The following is a 19,020-nucleotide window of genomic DNA, read 5'->3' as shown; positions in this document are numbered from 1 at the left end:
AGTAATACAGGCCTTCAGTAAGAGGCAGCTCCACTTTATTAACAAGCACTAACAGCCCGGTTGTCACACCAGTCGCTCCTCCGGTGTCCACAGGGCCCAGATGTTACTGCTGATTATTGCCACAACTCCACTTCCGGGTTGTCCACGGGAGCCATGGTGACGCGCCATGAGAAGTCATTTCATGTACGTTCCGTATACCTTCCCGCCGGAAACAAATGCGTGCGCGTATTCCGTTCCGTTTTTATTCCACCGAGGCCGCAGGGCACAGAGGAGTTTCTGATCTGCATTCATATTAAAACCTCTGCCTCACAGCTGCTACACAACTCTCTAATGCATGTTTCAAACTAATACACTTATTTCACATGTGCAAATAAATCAGGTGTTGCTACAGTGGAGTCTATATTTTTAACATAAATCAACAAGTACAGAAATAATAGCTATCCATAGCTCCTAGCTGTCTGGTATAGATCCAATATATAATCGGAGTTAATCATTACCTACCCTATGTGTTCCTCTATATAGAAGTGTTTAAAGTTATGAATGAGTTCAAGGAAAAAAGATTGCCAAACTTTTTTTTTTTTTTTTTTTTTTTTTTTTTTTTGAGGGTGGGGGGGTTAAAATACCAAATAAATCAGGTAGTACTGTGGCCAGCACACCAAGAAGGGGATTCTCCCCAAAACACTTGTAAGATTGTAAGAGCTAGCGTCATTCTTCAAATAAATTACACTTACTTGTGCTTCAAAATAAGTAATAAATTCAAATAGTTCAGCCCAATATAGCATACCTCAAAAAAAATAAAAAAAATGTAATAACCGAAAAAATAAAGGAGCTGACTGCTCGATATACAAAGCTGTAATGGTGGCAAAATGATTTGAATTATTTAATGATTTATATAGAAAGAGAATCTCAATTAGCGCACTGAGGCTTATTAGCATTAAAAAAAGATAATTTATTGGTAAAGGTCACTACAGTCCAAGGTGTATAATCCAACGTTCAGCAGCTGAGAGCATTCTGAAGTCGTATGATGGATTCTTGGGGTCCCAATGACATCATCATCTCCGCTACACTTGGCCCATGCTAGTTGAAAACAGATAAAATAATTGAATCATACAAAAAAACTGATCATTAAATAAACAAACTGAAAATCCTTCAGTCCCCCAGTCAACAAAGCAACAATTTGCAAATCTACCATGGATGTTTGATTGCAAATATAATTGCAGGCATTAAAAATAATCTAGAAACTGTTTAAAAGGAAATAGTACTTGGAGGTTGGTATTTTGGTTTACTTTGCATTCTCCCCAATTTCCCATCATGCATCTCTCAGCACCTAACGTACCAGGTATCTTAAGACTCTAAGTTATCGTTCTAACGTTGCCCTGTGTAAAGGAATAGTTTAGCCATCATCTTAAGCCCAAGCTCCCACCTCTTGGCCACTCAGAGACTTTCTAAGTAGTTTCATAGCACTGCTGTACTTTGTGGCTTTCAGTTGCTGTAAACGGCTCCTCAGTTCGTTATTCAGATTTTCCAAAGTAAAATCATTGCAAGTTTCTTTTAGGACTCTACAAATAAAAACGAGAACCGGTAACTCACTGACCACATAAATACCTGAACATGCCATTTGCGATACAGAACGTGGACGTGTGAACAGCTCAAGACCACCTAATACACAGAGAATCCGAAAGAGAGACTCGTATAGCTCACAATCTTCGAATACCTCTTTGTAAAGATAGTGACGGTTCTAACAATTTTTAAACGTAAGCTCTTGGGAGTCATAATACACACCGTACAACCAGCGCTCCAATCTCAGCAGCCTCGTGCGATAGGCTCTGCAGTTCTTGTTTAGAAATAGAAGGCCGGATCCAGAGGTACGAATATTCAGGCGATAAGAGGTCTGTCATTCGGCACAAATGTCCCTGAAAGATAAGCCAGGTTTGCTAGATATCATAAAAATAAATAGCCTAGCAAATCAGAACTCATCATTTGTAAGTAGAATTATCTGCCTTAATTTGCCGTATTGATCTACACAACTTGTAGGCAGAGGTCTAGTAAATATACAGATTGCTAGAGAAAAGTATTCCTTAATTTTACTGCCATCCCATGTGCTGCTGAGAGGCCGGCTGCACGCTGAGATACGAACCGTATAAAAACACACGTGACAAACGCTAAAAGTGCAGACATATTTTAAATGTAGAAACCGGTCACGCGTGTTTCATGCTCTGTTGATACGGTTAGTAAACTTTTGCATGCTACAAAGCAACACACTAGCTAGTCAGAACATGTGGGTTGTAGAGCTCTCACCTTCCTAAGCAACAGTATGCGCTCTATGTGCCCCTCGTCAAGTTCCAGACCCTTATATGTGTCTTGCAACATTGCCTGGAGCTGAACAACCAGCTTTGCCCGGGTCTCGGGACTGTCTATTGATCTTGCAAGGTGTAACCTGCAGGAACATTTATGGAGAGAGAAAAAATACACGCAAACACTATAGTTCCTTTACAAAATGTGGAATGCCTACCTAACATTTAGGTGGCACCCCATTAAATTCATAACCTTTTAATTTTTTTACATTTTTTTGCCGATAAGAGCTATTCGAGTGCGAAGTTCTAAATGTGGAGCAATCATAATGCAATGTTCCCACTGAGTTGCTCATTAAAAGTCTACCATGATGCCCCCATGATGAAGTATCATCTCACACACTAACCTGTTAAACTCGGGAAGTTTCTCCAGATCCAGCAGAGCAGAGTGTGTGCTTGTTTTCCTCAAATCATACTGGTTTACGAGTGTGTCCAATGTACGGCCCATTTGGTTTTCTATACAGGACAAAAAATAAACCATAACTAAGCCAATGATTACAGCAGACCTGCTCATATGATTGCCTGGGCACTGACAATGTCCAATAACCATTTGCATCTTCTGGGTATTGTATACTCTGGTTCTCCATGCTCTCTAACAGTTCCGGTTTTCAGTATCTCCTCTTACCAGAATATCAAGTTCAATAAGTCACAAAATCTTTGGCTTCTGTGCTAGTTTAAAGGAGCCTGGACATTTCTACGGGTATCCTGAAAACCTGCACTATTGGAGGTCTTGAGAAACAGAGTTTGTTGCATCAGCAGCTAAAATTTGCCATTCAATCAACGGGGTTGCAAAGGTTTGAGCTGTGTCAAGTTAACGATCGAGTTGGTTTGGACTAACATGGGAGTTAAATGGATGAAGGTGAACAATTTATCAAAAGTGAACTGCAACTCATCTGTTCGCAAAGATTCAGAACGCCATTAAACTCAATTCAATTGCTAACCACACACTGATTCACACAACAGACTTGGCTGACACACAATGGAAACTCAGCCTGGAAACTGGCATTGTCTAACGTGACAGCAAATGTTTGGTTTTTTTTCTTTTGAAGTTTCTCCAGAGTCAAGTCAAGAGGATTCCAATTAACTTCTGTAACTCATCAGTAAGTCTATCTTAAGCAAGTTGACTTGATTTTGTGTTTTAAAATCAAAGTAGTACATACATTAATTTAGACCACCCCACAAATATAACAAGTATGAAAACAATGTGTATTCAGGTCTTTTCTGGTGCTAATGATCACATCCAGATGTTAAATTTGTCACTGGCGTGTCAATATTGATACACCTCATCTGTCCCACAGATATAAATTGTATTGGCAAAAATCAAAGTGGTGCCAACAACATCCTCGCTACTCTTTGTATATGGTGGGCCACCCCAAATAAAGAAAATGCATAAAACTCCTGTTAAAAAGCACCATTCCCCTCAATAATTATAGGCCCGCTGCAAAGCACCACCATTCCCCCCCCCCCTGTTGTTCTTCTAAAGGGAACCTCTTTCTTTCCACCGTTACCAGCAAATCCAGATCCACAGTTGGTGATGAGATCCAGCAGGGCATCAGCTAAGTATCCACTCTGAGCATAGTGTTCAATAAAGATGTCTCCTTGTCGCTTGGAGAGTTTGGTTCCATCTTTGTTTAGTAGGAGGGGTAGGTGGGCATATAAAGGAGGTTGCCAGTCCAAAGCTTGGTAAATAAGCAGATGCTTGGATGTAGATATGAGCCACTCTGCTCCCCGCAGCACATGGCTCACACCCATATGGTGATCGTCTACCACACTGGCCAAATGATATGTGGGAAAGCCATCTCCTTTTACAATAACAGGGTCACCTTCCACACTTGCCACGTCATGGTGAGTCCAGCCATAGACCAGGTCCTGAAAAGGCTGTGCTCCTTCATGCAAGTGGAACCGGATCACATAGGGGGAACCTTTAGACAGCTTCTCTGACACTTGCTTTGCAGTTAGATGCCGGCACCGGTTATCATAGCTTCAAAAAAGTGAAACGTTGATTATAAAGCTAAGAGAGTGGAAGACTCAAACACATCAATGCTCTTGTTTATGGATCCACGAGAGGAGAACATTTAAACTACATAAGCAGTCATTTCACTATGAGCTTGTCTCCCTGTGTACGGTATATGTTTAATAACTACCCTATTTTAATGTTTCAAGCTTAGCAGATAGAAGCAGACTGCTCATACACCTACAATTGTGACTTTAGCAAAACTAAGCCAGCCAAAGTAATCCCACAGCGGTCATCACCCAGCTGGTAGCTATTGTGGTCCTTGGTTAATAAACCTCTTTGTGCTTTCTTTTAGTATAATATGACATATTCATGCAATTTAAATATTGGTGATATAGTCTACACTTGACAACAATGCCTTTAAAATCATTTATCATACGATGATGCAATGTATACAAATATTGTGCGTCGTACCGAGGAGTCTGTCTGTTTCTCAGAGCTTCCCTCTTGAGAAGTTCTAGTCTCTGTGGAGTGCAAAAGCAACGATAAGCAGCTCCGCTTTCCAGCAGCTTGTCAGCAGTAACCTGATACAGATCCAGACGTTTAGACTGCTCATATGGTCCATAAGGTCCACCTTGCCTTGGGCTCTCATCTGGTGGGATGCCTGTAGGACAGAGTAACCTTTATGTTACACAGACTGGAGCATATATATTAGGACCATACAACACATATTAGATGTATCACATACAACACATACCTGCCCACTCCAGCATGTTCTCTATGCCTTCAGCTGCTCCAGCCACCAGCCGGATCCTGTCAGTGTCTTCAAGACGTAGAATAAAAGAACCGCTGTGTTTTTTGGCAAACAGGTAATTGTACAGCGCTGTGCGCAAACCTCCCAAGTGCAGAAAACCTGAATAAAAACACATACAACAATATTGTTTAAAAGACACTCATCATCCATTTTCCAACTAAACCGGTTTGTCTCATTCATTAGAAATTGCAAAAGAGGAAAAAGTGAGAAAAGCCACTTTCAATTTGAGTGAATGAGCAATACAAAAATAATATATAATAATCTGTATATTAGGCAACGGAGCGCAAATGTATGTATGAGATATACGGAAATAGACCATTTTCCTTTTTTTTTTGCATTAAAAAGTGCTTCTAATTTTCATCTATGTATATCACATGATCTACCTGAGAACTTTCTAAATGAGATGATCATGAGACCCTTTAAACATTAACCATTTAATGTCATGCAGATTCTGTGTGGCAGCTCATTAAATGAGTTAACTAAATGACTAATACCGGTCTGCATGGAAACCTTGACTTAATTAGGCGTTTTTGTATAATCAGGTCAATCCAGGGTATGAAGGTGTCAGTTCCGGGCTGTATGACCCTGGGATCGGAGAAAAATCACTGATATTCAGCGTCAAAGTTCCCTGGTATGCACATGATGAACTAGTTATTTATGATTGAATATGATTTGAAACAAGGAAAAACCGAAAAGGTTAAGTGATCATAAAGCTGATCAATTATAAATACTATCGGGTGACTGTGGGCTTTAGGATCCAGCATCTTTATAACAAAACACCGATCTTACCAGTAGGACTAGGAGCGAATCGGACTCGAACATCCTTCCCAGAAGGCACCGAGGAGCAGCACCTCTTCGGAAGGGTTACCAATTCCACGACACGAAGCACACCCTTGACCCTTACCAGGACAGGCCTCATGTCCTCGGGCTAGACTGCACGCCCTTGGTGGGGGCAAGTGAACCTCAGAAGGAACACACGTGCAGGAAGAGCCCGCTAGGGAACGGAATGACAGCCAGCCAATCAGCGACCGCTAAGCCCCGCCTATTACATAAACACTCTCCTTAAATGAAACTAAACCAGACAGTGAGTGGAATTTGCTGAACTACAACTCCCATGATGCTCATGGCATTTGTAGCTCAATCACACACGAAAAGGAGCGTTATATAAGCCGATTACATTCTTCCCTAGTGTTTGCAGTACTAAATATAAATATATGGCACATAGTATGACTGTAATAACACCGTATAAATTGAGGGGGCAACAACCCAAATGTAACTTATTAGTTATAGGGCCAGAGATTATCCTAAAATAATAAAAGTAATAACCAGGCCTTAACCAAATATAACCAACTCTGGGCACTGCCCTCAGACCACTTAGAGGAGCAAAAAAAAATATCAGTCACTGCAATGCAGAAGTGAAATGAACAAGTTGCACAATTCTGAGGCAAAGTACTCGCATTTCCGGATCCCCTCTAGCCTTTACCTCACGTCTTTATGGTACCGGGTCCTCCACTGTTCATTGTCTTCCGGTCCTGGTGCCAGGGCTACAGCCGCCCGCTGGGTCCAAAACGGCTGTTTGTGTGTTTCCCGACAGCCCCCGCGCTGGAGACTTGTACACAATCATCATGGCGTCCCAGGACGGTGGGTACCGGGTCCCCGGAGGGCAGGCCTGCATGTCATCCTTTATGAGGCCGCTTGTCGCATTGATTTACACGTCGTCTTTTCATATAACCTGCCCATCTGTGCTTCCCGATCTACCACCTGTCCCAGTCGCCCTCTGTTGCCTTCCCCTCGTGTTTACTGCCCACTTCACGGAGCTTTATGCCCTGTCACTTAACCCACTGATTCTATATGTATTTTCTGTTTCAGTGCATTAGTCTCTTTGCTGCTGTTTCTGTGCCATCTGCCCCATTCGTTATCAATTTACCTCAGAGTCAGAGCTTCCTTCCTGCCATCTGCTCCACTTAATAGCCTTTTATATACCTCGCTGGCTACACCAGTGCCCCCCTTAGCCATGATTTTCAGCCTTTGCTGGGTTATCAGCCCCTGGGGCCAGTTTTTGCCATCAGGCTCTCGTGACAGTCTTTGACATCAGCTTTTGCTGTGTCATCGGGCCCTGCATACCTTCTTCCCTGTGCCAAAGATCCAGTTTGGCAGCCTCCTCTGTGTCCTTGGCACCATTTGGCAGCCTCCTCAGTGTCCTTGGCACCGTTTGGCAGCCTACACTGTTGCTCAAACATAACGTGGCTATCCTTCTGGTGGCCGTCACGCCCCGTGCCTGCCTGTGTCTGCCAGTCTCTTGGAGGCTTTTCCGTGTGTCAACGGGCCCCTGTACCAGTCTCTACATGTCATGGATACTTTTTGGCAGCCTCCTCTATGTCTTTGTGCCCCAGGTTTATTCAGACATCATCTGCCTTCCATGGTGCTGGTTGCCTGCCTGCCGCCCATAGGCCACCAACCCTTCTTGCTCGCCTGCCATCACTGCGTGGTTGTGCTCATAAGTTTATTATGTTGTCGTTACAGCTGTGCTGTGCGATTGGCCTCTAGAAGACGTTTGGTGGTGGCCCTCTTCACGGTGCCCCATCAGGGAGTAGGGTCTTTACTTCATCATAGTACTCTTTGTGTGAGGTCTTCACCACCCCTCGGCTTGAAGAAGACACCACAGTATCCCATTGCAGTGTTGTGGTGGGATATGTGCTTTTTTTCATATTTTAGTGAATACCTGTCTGTTATTTTTCCACCGATGCCCATCCTATGTGCCGTTTAGATGCGGGCAGCGAGCATGTTGTATGGGGAACTTCTAGACTGGCGGGGAGATAACAGACAAGTATCCTTTTACTTGCTATGCCATATAGTCCAATGTCAATTTTTGTTTTAACCATTTCTGCTTGTACCTGCGGACAACTATGTTAACTATTCGTAGCAGACAGGTCCACGTTGCTGAACAAAAATCTAGAAAACTAGGTCATATAGCTGTAGGGTGTATTACTATCTATCTCAATTACTGTTATTAAATTAAAATTATTGTAATTATAAAGTATATGTTTGTTACAGGAAGCAATCATTTTATCTATTTTTTAAATTCACAATTTTGGATCTGATATTTTCACTGATACGTTAACTGGAATAATCTGATTAAATAGAAAGGGACGCTATCATTTAAAAAATTGCTATTAAGTAGTATTATGTTTTTTTATTATATTGTATTAGGATATGCATAGGATAAATACGTGCAGTATGTTTTCAATAGGAAAATAATCTGATTCTATTGAGTTGTTGATTGAGCACATGCATTTACACAATTAAATTTTTTGTGAATGAATGAACAAAGCAAACTCTTTGAAAAAAGAATAATTAAGCGGCTACAATTGTATGATGCCTGCATCTAGAGTTATATGAACCACCACGTTCTTGCGTGTTAATTTATGGTCAGAAAAGAACTAAATAATAAAGCCATGTTCAGCATAGAGAAGAAGAAAAGTAATTGTCTGAAGATACCGTTCTGTGACTCATGGCTGGTCAGTTCATGTCTTTTATATGTTGTTTTTTTGAGTTCATCTATTTGATATGTATGGGGCATGGGCGTGTTTTAGATATTATACATTGAGCTGTGTAAAGAATTCATCGTGGGTTGAACCGTGTCCTGATAGGGCTTAACTGCAACTGCTTTCAATTTCACTCTGTGGTTGAAATAAGAGCCCCGTCCCTAGTTTCTGCTGACACATTTCCAGCTTTTGTAGAATTATCTGCTGACCTAAACTACACATTTTATTTTCCCTCTAGAAGTGGAAGAGTTGGGGATGGAGGCAGATGAGCAGAAGACTCAGCTGGCCAGCGCAGAAGGTGGGGACAGCAGCTCTCAGGCTTCAGAAAGTGTTTCAGCACCGGCAGATGCAGACAGTTCTGTGAGCAATGGAGGGGACTCTGAGACAGACAAAGAGCTTGTTGAAGTTAAAATTATTTGGAACAAGAACAAGTACGACTTGAAACTCCCGCTGGACAGTACCGGAGCAAGCCTTAAGCAGAAGATTCATTCTCTCACAGGTATCTACTTGTGTTGTTACTTGGATGCTACATGACCTTAATTAAATCCTGAGTATGGATCCAGAGAGATCATTATCTCTCGTAGATATCATTTGCTGATGAGATGTATGCAGTAAAACCTATATGATCCATGTTTAGCAATTACCATTCTGTCTTCTTGCAGGTCTTCCACCAGCCATGCAGAAAGTCATGTTTAAGGGGCTAGTCCCTGAGGACAAAACACTAAGGGAAATTAAAATCTCCAACGGCGCAAAGGTCATGGTTGTAGGATCCACAATCAATGACGTGTTGGCCGTGACTACCCCCAAAGAGACTATTCAGCAAGAGGTGAAAGAAGAGGAAAGCAAGAAGGAGCCTTTGTGCAGACAGAAGGTAAGGCCATGCGTGCTACCTTATATATTTTTGTGCAGGTACCCATGAGAAAAAGAATTAGGGCTGACAAGTTATTTAGAGCTGGAAGCTCTAGATAACTTGTTGTAAGCTTGCAAGAGCAGGGCCCTCTTCTCATTTGCACCAGTTTGTTATTTTATGTGTTTATAAATTGTTCTAATGAATGTAAAAGCGCTGCGGAATCGTCCGGCGCTTTATAAATAAATATAATGTAATGTAGAGCTAACAGAGTAACTGTTAAACAAGGGCACAGGTTTATATATATAATTTCATGTAGATGCCACTCTCTGACGATCAGATCTTTATGTTAATGGAATACTTTTTGTGCATTTTACAGCAACACCGAAAGGTGCTGGACAAGGGCAAACCTGATGACGTGATGCCATCGCTGAAAGGTGTCCAGGTAAAGTACATTTTCTGAGTATCTTCAAGCTCATGATATAATTTAAATGTAGGTACCTCCTCCTGCCCTCTTCTTGAAGCTTGAGATGACATAGAATGTAAGAACTCCTCAGGAAACTAGAACTTCAGCTGCTATAAACAATAGACGATCCTCAAACAGCTGTCTGTACGTCATTCGGATTTAATGCGCGGCTTGTATGCAGGCACTTTATTTTACTTAGCCTGATGACATCATGGTCAGCCCATCAGCCATAGGATCCAGGGCATTTTTTCATTTTTTAAATAATTTTTCTGTTTTATAACATGTTTGTCAGCGGTTGTAGTATTTACACGATAATGATTGCCAATACCTGTCTTGTTTGTTACAGGAGCGTCTTCCAACCACACCGATATCCGGCATGTACAATAAGTCTGGGGGGAAAGTTAGGCTGACATTCAAACTGGAGCAAGATCAGTTGTGGATTGGTACGAAAGGTAAGAGTTCTCTCCTATTAGTTCAGGCTAAAGTGAATTTAAACAAACATGCAAAATTTGCTGTAGCTATAAGAAGGGTCAAAATTGGGCAAAATAGCATCTTTAAAGGGTGTGTTTCTTGATTCAAATGAGAAAATAAATAGTTAATATTTTGCTTTTGTTTATTGTTCTATGTCAGGGGTGTCGAACTCCAGGCCTTCAAAGCCGCTAACAGACCAAGAGTTATGGATATCCCTGCTTAAATGCAGGTAAGTTTATCTGTTTCAATCATTTTGATTGAGCCACCTGTGCTCAAGCAGGGATATCCAGAAATCCTGGTGTGTTTGCGGCCTTCGTGGCCTGGAGTTCGACACCCCTGTTCTATGTTCTGTCCTTTTTATGTTGACTTTAAGCTCCCCAGGGTAGGTCACCATGCATGTAGGGCTCTGCTGTCTCACCAATACTGTTATTTTTCAATAGTTCTTCTCCTTCCTCCCTTTGCCTATGAACTTCGATTGACCATCAGTTACATATAGACTAAAGACAAAGCAAAATGACAATGTCCGATCTTGAATAATCAAGTTCCTTTAAGAGATACTGTTTAGTATATTAACTAGACATACAATACTGGAGTCCCATGGAAAAACAAGGTTTGATCATTAAATATAGTGTTATATACACTAAGGTGCTTTATCATGGACAAAAAGTGTTTATTTCATCTTGTTTCAGTAAGCTACTGATAACAGGAGACAGAACATAAAAATGGCTAATATGCAACGATCTGAAAACATATTATGCAAGGACTATAAAACAGACGTTTTTGGAAACTACCGTAAATTTTAATGTGGTACCAGTAATACTTTTTTTTGGTGGGAGTTCCCCATTAAAGTGGACTTGTCATCCACAAAATATGCGGTTGACCTGCTCTCCTACAGGTAACTTATAAAAATCCATCTGGATGTTGTGCTAGCAAAAATCAGTAGCACATACATACATGTTATAGGGTCACCTAACCTATAGTATAGTTATAGGTAAGCATAATATCTTTGGTGTAGAGGCACAAAGGTAAGATAAGTCTCTTTGGGGAGAGAGAGAAAGAAATATCTCCAGTTCTCATGTGATGTGTACTAAAACCAGTCTGACATGAAAAAAACGATGTGTCGAATGGTTTGCTTTATAGATGCATCTAGTGTTTGAACCTAAAAGAGTGTCCTCAACATCACTCACAAAGGGAGTCTGTGCTGCATCTCTTCCTCTATTGATAACAGCCTTAAGTTAAAGGTTTAAGTTACTGGACCAACATAGAAAAAGACAAATAAGGTTTCTGGTCGTCAGAGGTCTCTTCTTCAGAATGATTTTCTGTATTGATGGCAGTGATTGTGAAATTATAAACTTTTTTTTCTCTGATGCAGAGAGGACAGAAAAAGTCCCCATGGGTTCTATTAAGAATGTGATTACAGAGCCGATTGAAGACCACGATGACTATCACATGATGGTAAGGGGGTACCCTGAGAGAATTTTTCTTCTCAACTTTTTATGCTAAACGTTACCATCTAGAAGCAATACTTAGTATTGTGGTTTTCCCATTTATTAACGAAATACAAGCTTGAAGAAGCATCAAGTTAGAAAATACAAGTTAATGAAGGGTCTGGTGGATCATGAGCTCCTGGTCAGGTCAAAAGTCATGCAGTTGACTGGTTTGAGCTTTTACATTGGTTGCAGCTGTGAAAGGACCCCCAAGTAAATTTAACACCCTAGGTGCCCTAGTTAAGCTTAAGGAAAGTTTAGTACATACTCCCATATTAAGGTTTATTGAATGAACCTCTCAAAGAGAGTTTGTGTAGAATTTAAATATTTATTTTTGAGGAGTAATTAATTGGAATCGGTAACTACAATCTTTTCAATGATATGCGGAACGAGGATAGTCGGCAACAAGGGAGTGATTCCAAAAGGTTTCCCACAAGCCAATTTCTAAATTATTAAAAATGTTAGATTATCGCCCCCCCTGGGTAACTAAGGTAGGCTTTAATCATATGATGCTTAAAGGGATCACTCCAGTTAATGCATATGTGGTCTCTACATTTCCATGAGTTACATTATGTGTTTTGCAAATGATTGGGGGGGGTGGGTGCAGCTCCCAGCTAAATCTGTGCTATTAGATGCATTCAGCCGAATGCATCTCCCTTGACATGATGTACTTTCCTCCGAACAGATCTAGCCAGCACGCAGAGTACTTTTTAATATGCATTCTTCTATGGTAGGGGTGTGTTGATGAGGGCATTAGACTGTCCCTTTAAAGCTGTTTAGGGACAGTTTGAGCCATTCCACATTTCTCTTTCTGTTACAGGCATTTCAGCTGGGTCCTACTGAAGCATCTTACTACTGGGTATACTGGGTCCCCGCACAATATGTGGATGCCATCAAGGACACGGTATTAGGCAAATGGCAGTATTTTTGAAGATACGTTCACCTCTGGCACGAGACACAAACCGCTGGAAGGAGCCACAAGCCACCACCATCTTTCCCAATTCTCACCCCTCAAACAATACCCCACTCCCCTCAGTACTCGACAGACACAGGCCTGGAACTTTTCAAATCATTTCAACGCATCTTGTGGAGCAAGAAGAGGCTTTTTTTTTTTTTTTTTTTTATAGGAGCCAGAGGTGAACACAGAAAGCTAGTTTACATTTTTAACTTTTCAAGTTGCCGTTTCCACAACGACAACTTCCTCAGCCATATATCCAAATGAAGCAGAAATCCTTTTTTTTCCCATTTTAAATCCTATAATTGCTTTGGCGATCGAGCCGCGTCCACGGAGATCCTCCGTTATTTTGATGCTGACAAGGCTGCAGTTCAGAACACAGAATTGCAGATTCCTCAATAAAATATTCACTATTTGAAGCCATTTCACATGCTGAAAATCACCATTTTTTTTTTTTTGTTTTGCTGTGTGTGACTTTTAAAAGTTATTCGTGATGCCCCAAGTCTTCTCTCCACTTTTTCTGGGGATGTTGATCTGCTTTTCATTTGGTTTTGATTTCTTAATTCATACTGAGAAATAATTAAATTGGTGTAAAAAATCATACGCCATGTCATTTTTTTTTACTGCTCCCCGTGTGTTGGTGTTAATATATGTGGATGTAGAATTAGTGGGGGGTTTTGGAGGACAGGTCGGGTTGCCTAGCCACACATTTCAAATAACTTTATTGAATCATAGATAAAGAAGTGAATTGCAATACCAGGGGGCAGTTGGGGTGGGGGTAATCCAGATTTCTCACCCATATACTTGGAGATCATTGACTTTGACCAGCGGTCCAGCCTTTTGTATGAAAAACAGGGCTGACGGGAAACACACGGATCACCCAGAGCTTTTATTCCGCTTGGAGATTCAAACACTGCCTGGAGATGCTCCAGGATCTTCTTCCAGGTTCTAAGCATGCTATACTTAGAGATACTTAAAATATACCCTTTTCTGCTTCCATATGGAGGAACAGCCTTGTGAGTCTAATTAAAGAGTATTACTATTTTTCAGGATAGTCCTCCCGCAGAATGTATCCATCTCTCAAGTTAGTGGTGTCTAGAAGTGAAAATATGGTAATTTTATTTTTCCATCCCATAATCCTGCTTCCTTTTAAACGTTACCTGTGTTTCTGACGCTTGCCGTTTTTACACCGAATTCTATGTTTTTCCTGGTGTGTCCTTGAAATCCGGTTGTCTGTGTCTTGATATTTGTAATTCTTACAAGGATATCTGCCTATAAATAAAACTTTCTATAGTCTTATATTGGTTCTGCACAGCAATGATTTTTGAAGTCGCTAATTAGCCTGATGGCAAACACAGTGATTTTATAGAGCTCTACCCAACGAGTTTCTAAAGAGGAAAGATATTGAAGGAGCCGATGGTAAGTAAGGGTACCTGTGAGGCTCAAACTTGTACAAATTACTTTCATATAATCAGTCTTCCATCTTTTAAAGGGACGCTCCAGCCATCATATGCACTTTAATACATATGATAGCTTTGCGTGCAGTCTACATTTACTTTATCATTAAAAAAAAAAACTGATGTTGTCCATGCCTATATTCCACGCCATGCTGGACAGAAGCAGTTTACCGGAAGACCGCGGATTACCGGTAGACTGCACGCTAAACGTGGCACAGGCCCACAAATGAGTCCATTGGTTGGGATGCTAGATCTTTCCTACCCCTGATTGGCTGCTTAGAGCAGTGGCAAGAATCATCGGACCACGGCGGAGGGTGGCTGCGGTTTCTTCTTGTTAGCTCTAGAGGTTAGTAGATAAATGGAGCAGACTCCCTGCAGAGACAGCTTTGCAATTACATTGTTTTTACTTTGCCAAGAGGGTGGGTGATAAGTGGAACTGCCTCCCAATATGGGTAAGGTATTTACGGTAAGGAAATAAGAGGGCTTTGAGTACCAAAAAGGGACTGGCCAAACTAAACATGGACACTTGGGAAGTATGCATGTGAGTTGGTGACAAACAGCTGTATCCAATTAATCTATATGAGAGCTTCTTAAAAATAAAAACCATAATGCGGAAACGGAACCTGAAATCTATCGTCCTAGTCTTTATTTGTTTTATTTAAGACACGGAGCGCCCGAATATGACGTCATAACACGGCGCACAGCTTCTAAAGGCAGCCAATGCCCAAAAGAGCGACCTGCGCCGGACCCATTACTACATGAACTTTCAAACTTGGCTCAACACTTTATATAGGAATCGCTTTACCACCAGTCAGCCAATCAGAATACGGGGCGTGTCATAGGTGTGATCTGAGGTATCTGAACGCTAGTGACATCTCACTTTGCCTATGGGCGTATAACATGGGCATGGTCCGTCCAATAGCATGCGTTCTCTTTGGTTCATCAATAGTGGGCGGAATGCCCTGTTTCCTCCCATTTGATTGGGTACTCAGAGGGGGGAAGAGGTATGAGGTTTTGCGTTGAGTGACGTGACTGCGACGAATGCGAACTTGGGCTTCCTGGGATCCGGGACACCTCAGTAGTGGATTATCGAGTGGTTAGGAGAGACCTGAAAGAGACCGACGGAGCTCCTACCGGGTCTATTTACATTTACAGCGACTATTGTGCGAACGCATCCTGAGTGGGCCGGAGCCTGGGGCGCGCGTAACTCCGGTGCCCAGTGTGAGGCCCGTTGTGTGGGCATGAAGTGCTGCGCCTCGTTGGTGAGTCCCTCCTTTTACCTGCAGCTTCCCTCGCATACCAGGTATCTGACTGGAGGTGGGGTAATGGCGGAGTATAAATACCGTCTACAGTGTTACCCCAGGGTCCTTTAATGGTACTATTACTGCTACTTGTCTGCTCTGTTACGGGCCGGTATAGACGTTCCAGCCTCAGAATGATTTGCTGCCAGAATTGGTGCATTTTTCCTTATATGGTCATATAAACATACTATTTAGTAGCCCCGAATTTAGTGTATTTATCATTGATTTGAGGTGTATACAGGTTGCCCCGTACAGTGGCAGATTACCCACTAGGCACGCGCCTTGGGGCCCCTGACCTCTAATAGGTAATCTGGTGATGCAAGCAGCAGTCCCTGCGCGATGTTGGGTGCTCAGTGGGGTCACGCTATGGGGCCACACAGGACGAGCGTGGCAGCTCTCACTTTGTAGGATTAGAAGAGTAGCCGCAAGGTAAAGAGGTGTGTGTGTGTTGTGTTGTGTTGTGTGTGTGTGTGTGTGTGTGTGTGTGTGTGTGTACGCGCGCAAGCCTAGGGTCTTAATGGGATGCTGGTGCCATAAGACAGGGTTGTACTATGTTGCAAAGCAGATAGTAAGTGTGGTCCACGAAACAAAGTGGTCATAATTAAACAGGCAGAGATTTAGAGGTAATGTAAGGATGTTTTACTTTACTGATAGGGTGGTTAACCGCCTCCCAGCAGATGTGGTAGAGGCTGAGACTTAAACATGCGATGTGGGACGAGACAAACGACTGATTAACGTTTGAGTCTTTACAGTGGGAGAAACAGATGACTAAAGGGGCCGATCTGCAGGCAAATGCTACATCTCTATGACTTTGTTGACAGTTGCTCCTGGACAGCTCTAAAAGACTTTCCATGTTCTTGCAGTTCCACATACAGCCACTAGGGTATCTAGGACACTAGGACTTTAGGCAGCGTCCACCTGGTGCCTGGGTCCCTTCTGTGCTCCCTTTCTGTAAACGCGTTATGGAGAGGGCTTTATGTTCTCTGACAGACTTGATGGGACCTGCACCTTGGGCTTTTTGTTGTCAGTCCCCCCCCTGACAGTTGGAGCGTCTGTCTACCTGTTTTGCCTGCTTATACCTGTGCCTTTTACTGAAAGCTGCTCAGTTGTTGCAGCGCGTGTTGGGGGTGTTTGAATATCTTTCCATTCCGTCCCCCCCCCCCCCCCGGGTATAGGTAATTGGAACCCCCCCATAAACCTTTTTGAAGGCTCTCATGCGTCTGCACACCCGACCTGCAGCCCCGTGAAAGCACTCGTGCTGCTGCCTTCAGCTTCATGGGTATGATGGTAACTTTTTTCTTTTTTGTTTCTCAATCTCCCCCTTGCTGATAGTAAACGGCTGCCAGATTTTCTGAAAGATACATAGAATTTATACAGCGCCAACAATGTACGTAGCGCTTCTTCCAATATATTCAAGGGGTCTCACAAGACGAGAACTGACTGACTAAGACAGACAGATACATGAGGTGCAGATGGCCCTGCTCACAAGATCTTACAATCTTGAGGGAATGGTCTGAGGGATAGAGAAAGGTGAGATCTGAACTGACCTAAATGATATATAATCTGGCATAAAATGGTACATGTGCTGTTTACAGGCCTGGATTTGCCAGCCCTCAGCTGCCGTTATCCAGTTATCTCACCGATGACAACAAATACAACATGTTTACGTCCCGGGGAGGGCGACTTCATGGAATTTAGAAATGATAAAAAAAAATGTACTCAAAAGTCATATAGGGCTCACCACCCCATCCTTCTCTTTATGTATCACGGCGCGTTTAGCCGCTCTCTGGGCACCTGCGAGAAGACAAGTCTCAGCAGGTTTCGCTGCTCGGTTTCTGTCCCGAGTTGGAGTCGGCTTCGGCTTTTTGGCTTTTGAGTGTTTTTGGAACCTGTTCTGCGTCCTGGGTGTGTGCGCATAAACGTACAGCCTATTTCTGATAGTACAAGACGAGACAACTGTTTGGTGTATTCTGTTGGTTTGTAACTGTTTGATATGCAATGTATGAACCGGAACAATTGATAAGATGTTTCAATGCAAGTTATTATAGCACCGTAGTAAAACTGCTGGCTTGGTGGTGGTGTTGAGGGTATATGTATAAATATATCTGTGTATATTAATATCATCATTTTTTTTTTTTATTGTTAAATATACATTTTTGTTTTATTGCTAGAATTTTACAGCAGTCGATGTGTCTGATCAGGCATTTAAAGTTCTCCAGTTAATAGGCATCGGCAGACGTGTCAGCGTGACCCCCGCCCCGCCATACACAGATGTTTTCTTATTAATGCTTTGGCTCTTTTGTCTTGCTTATCCCTGGCAGGTTTGGCTGCTTTGTTCCTCCTGGACAAGGGGGGCTCGCAGCACGTCGGGTACCTCCGGCCCTTCACTCCTCGGCAGGGCTCCGAAATATCGGTATCTGTTGACTTTGAGCTTTGTGATTTTCAAATTATTAGGCTGCCGTGTAGTGCGGTGGATAAAGTGGTTTTTGAAATGTATACGGCGCATCTCCATCCCCGTTACGCGCAAGTTCAGTTTCTGTGCACTCTCTCTCTCCAGAGCTGAAAGGGTTAAGGAAACGGGCCATCTGCTGGTGTTTTGCTGCTTATGCAAATGTGTTGTAGTCCTTTCTCCTTCCAAGGAGTGGCGGAGGGTGCAGATGGCATCCGTCACGGCTCTGCATTGGAGCAGCTGAGCAGATTGGCTCTCCCCTTCCTCATTATGCTAACCGTGGGACGGGAAGAATAGGTTTTTGTGCTTATTGTATCCGTACCCCAGAGCTTGGAAGAGACGATCGTATAGATCACGCCTGGATGTCATTGGCTTTAAAAGGTTTTATAGAATGATCAATGTTTTATATGGCTGAAAAATATATATGTAGAGAGTGTGTGTGTATGTATATATGTGTGTGTATATATATATATATATATATATATATATATATATGTGTGAATTTCTGTGTTATGCTTTAATGTTTTTCTTGTGTGCGTTTAAGCAGTTGTGTATGTGTATATATGTATGTGTGTGTGTGTGTGTGTGTGTGTGTGTGTGTGTATATATATATATATATATATATATATATATATATATATATATATATATATGTGTTATGTAATGCTTTTTGAAACATTATCCTATTTGGTTTCCTTAAACAGGATTCACTCCACTCCCAGTCCCACTGGGATAGTTCATGCCACAGGAGAGGACAGATTGGAAAACCCAGAAAATAAGCGCTCCTCGGCATCTTCTGCGGCCGCTGTTCCTGGATCGGAGCTTCAGAGAGAAATCCCTTTCCTGCGCAGCGCTCCTGTCACGGGGGGGTATCTTAGGGCGCCTGACATGCCGATTGCCTGCGTAGCCTCCTGAGAAGGAGA

General features: G+C 42.3%; 2 protein-coding genes across 2 annotated transcripts; one reads left to right on the top strand and one right to left on the bottom strand.

Annotated features, from left to right (window-relative positions):
* Window positions 1-993: 993 nt before the first annotated feature.
* LOC149274989 (nondiscriminating glutamyl-tRNA synthetase EARS2, mitochondrial-like) lies at window positions 994-6,038 on the bottom strand. The gene is made up of 9 exons (XM_089505007.1): window positions 5,909-6,038; window positions 5,063-5,218; window positions 4,780-4,969; window positions 3,860-4,332; window positions 2,699-2,807; window positions 2,299-2,437; window positions 1,783-1,913; window positions 1,424-1,559; window positions 994-1,077 (listed from the first exon to the last, which is right to left on the bottom strand). The coding sequence occupies exons 1-9, from the start codon at window positions 6,036-6,038 to the stop codon at window positions 994-996; spliced, it is 1,548 nt and encodes a 515-aa protein (XP_089361133.1).
* Window positions 6,039-6,744: 706 nt separating this feature from the next.
* On the top strand, window positions 6,745-12,866 carry LOC149274988 (ubiquitin domain-containing protein UBFD1-like). Its single transcript, XM_089505022.1, has 7 exons — window positions 6,745-6,760; window positions 8,903-9,163; window positions 9,327-9,535; window positions 9,891-9,956; window positions 10,324-10,429; window positions 11,821-11,903; window positions 12,756-12,866. The coding sequence occupies exons 1-7, from the start codon at window positions 6,745-6,747 to the stop codon at window positions 12,864-12,866; spliced, it is 852 nt and encodes a 283-aa protein (XP_089361148.1).
* The last annotated feature ends 6,154 nt before the right edge of the window (window positions 12,867-19,020 follow it).

Source organism: Sceloporus occidentalis, unplaced genomic scaffold (genome assembly GCF_023333645.1).
Source record: "Sceloporus occidentalis isolate IW3139 unplaced genomic scaffold, rSceOcc1.0.p SCAF_306, whole genome shotgun sequence".
In the NCBI taxonomy this organism is placed as follows: domain Eukaryota; kingdom Metazoa; phylum Chordata; class Lepidosauria; order Squamata; family Phrynosomatidae; genus Sceloporus; species Sceloporus occidentalis.
The sequence above is the reverse complement of the archived record's forward strand: the minus strand, read 5'-3'. Positions and strand labels throughout refer to the sequence as shown.

Bases quoted from the DNA above. Each gene is read 5' to 3' on its own strand.
- LOC149274989 (XM_089505007.1), bottom strand. From the start codon at position 6,038: ATGAGGCCTGTCCTGGTAAGGGTCAAGGGTGTGCTTCGTGTCGTGGAA. The intron at 2,808-3,859 runs GTAACGGTGGAA...TGTCCTGTATAG, and splicing joins CTGTGGATCTGGATTTGCTG to AAAACCAAATGGGCCGTACA. The intron at 1,914-2,298 runs GTGAGAGCTCTA...CTTATCTTTCAG, and splicing joins GCATACTGTTGCTTAGGAAG to GGACATTTGTGCCGAATGAC.
- LOC149274988 (XM_089505022.1), top strand. The intron at 9,536-9,890 runs GTAAGGCCATGC...TGCATTTTACAG, and splicing joins AGCCTTTGTGCAGACAGAAG to CAACACCGAAAGGTGCTGGA. The intron at 11,904-12,755 runs GTAAGGGGGTAC...TTTCTGTTACAG, and splicing joins ACGATGACTATCACATGATG to GCATTTCAGCTGGGTCCTAC.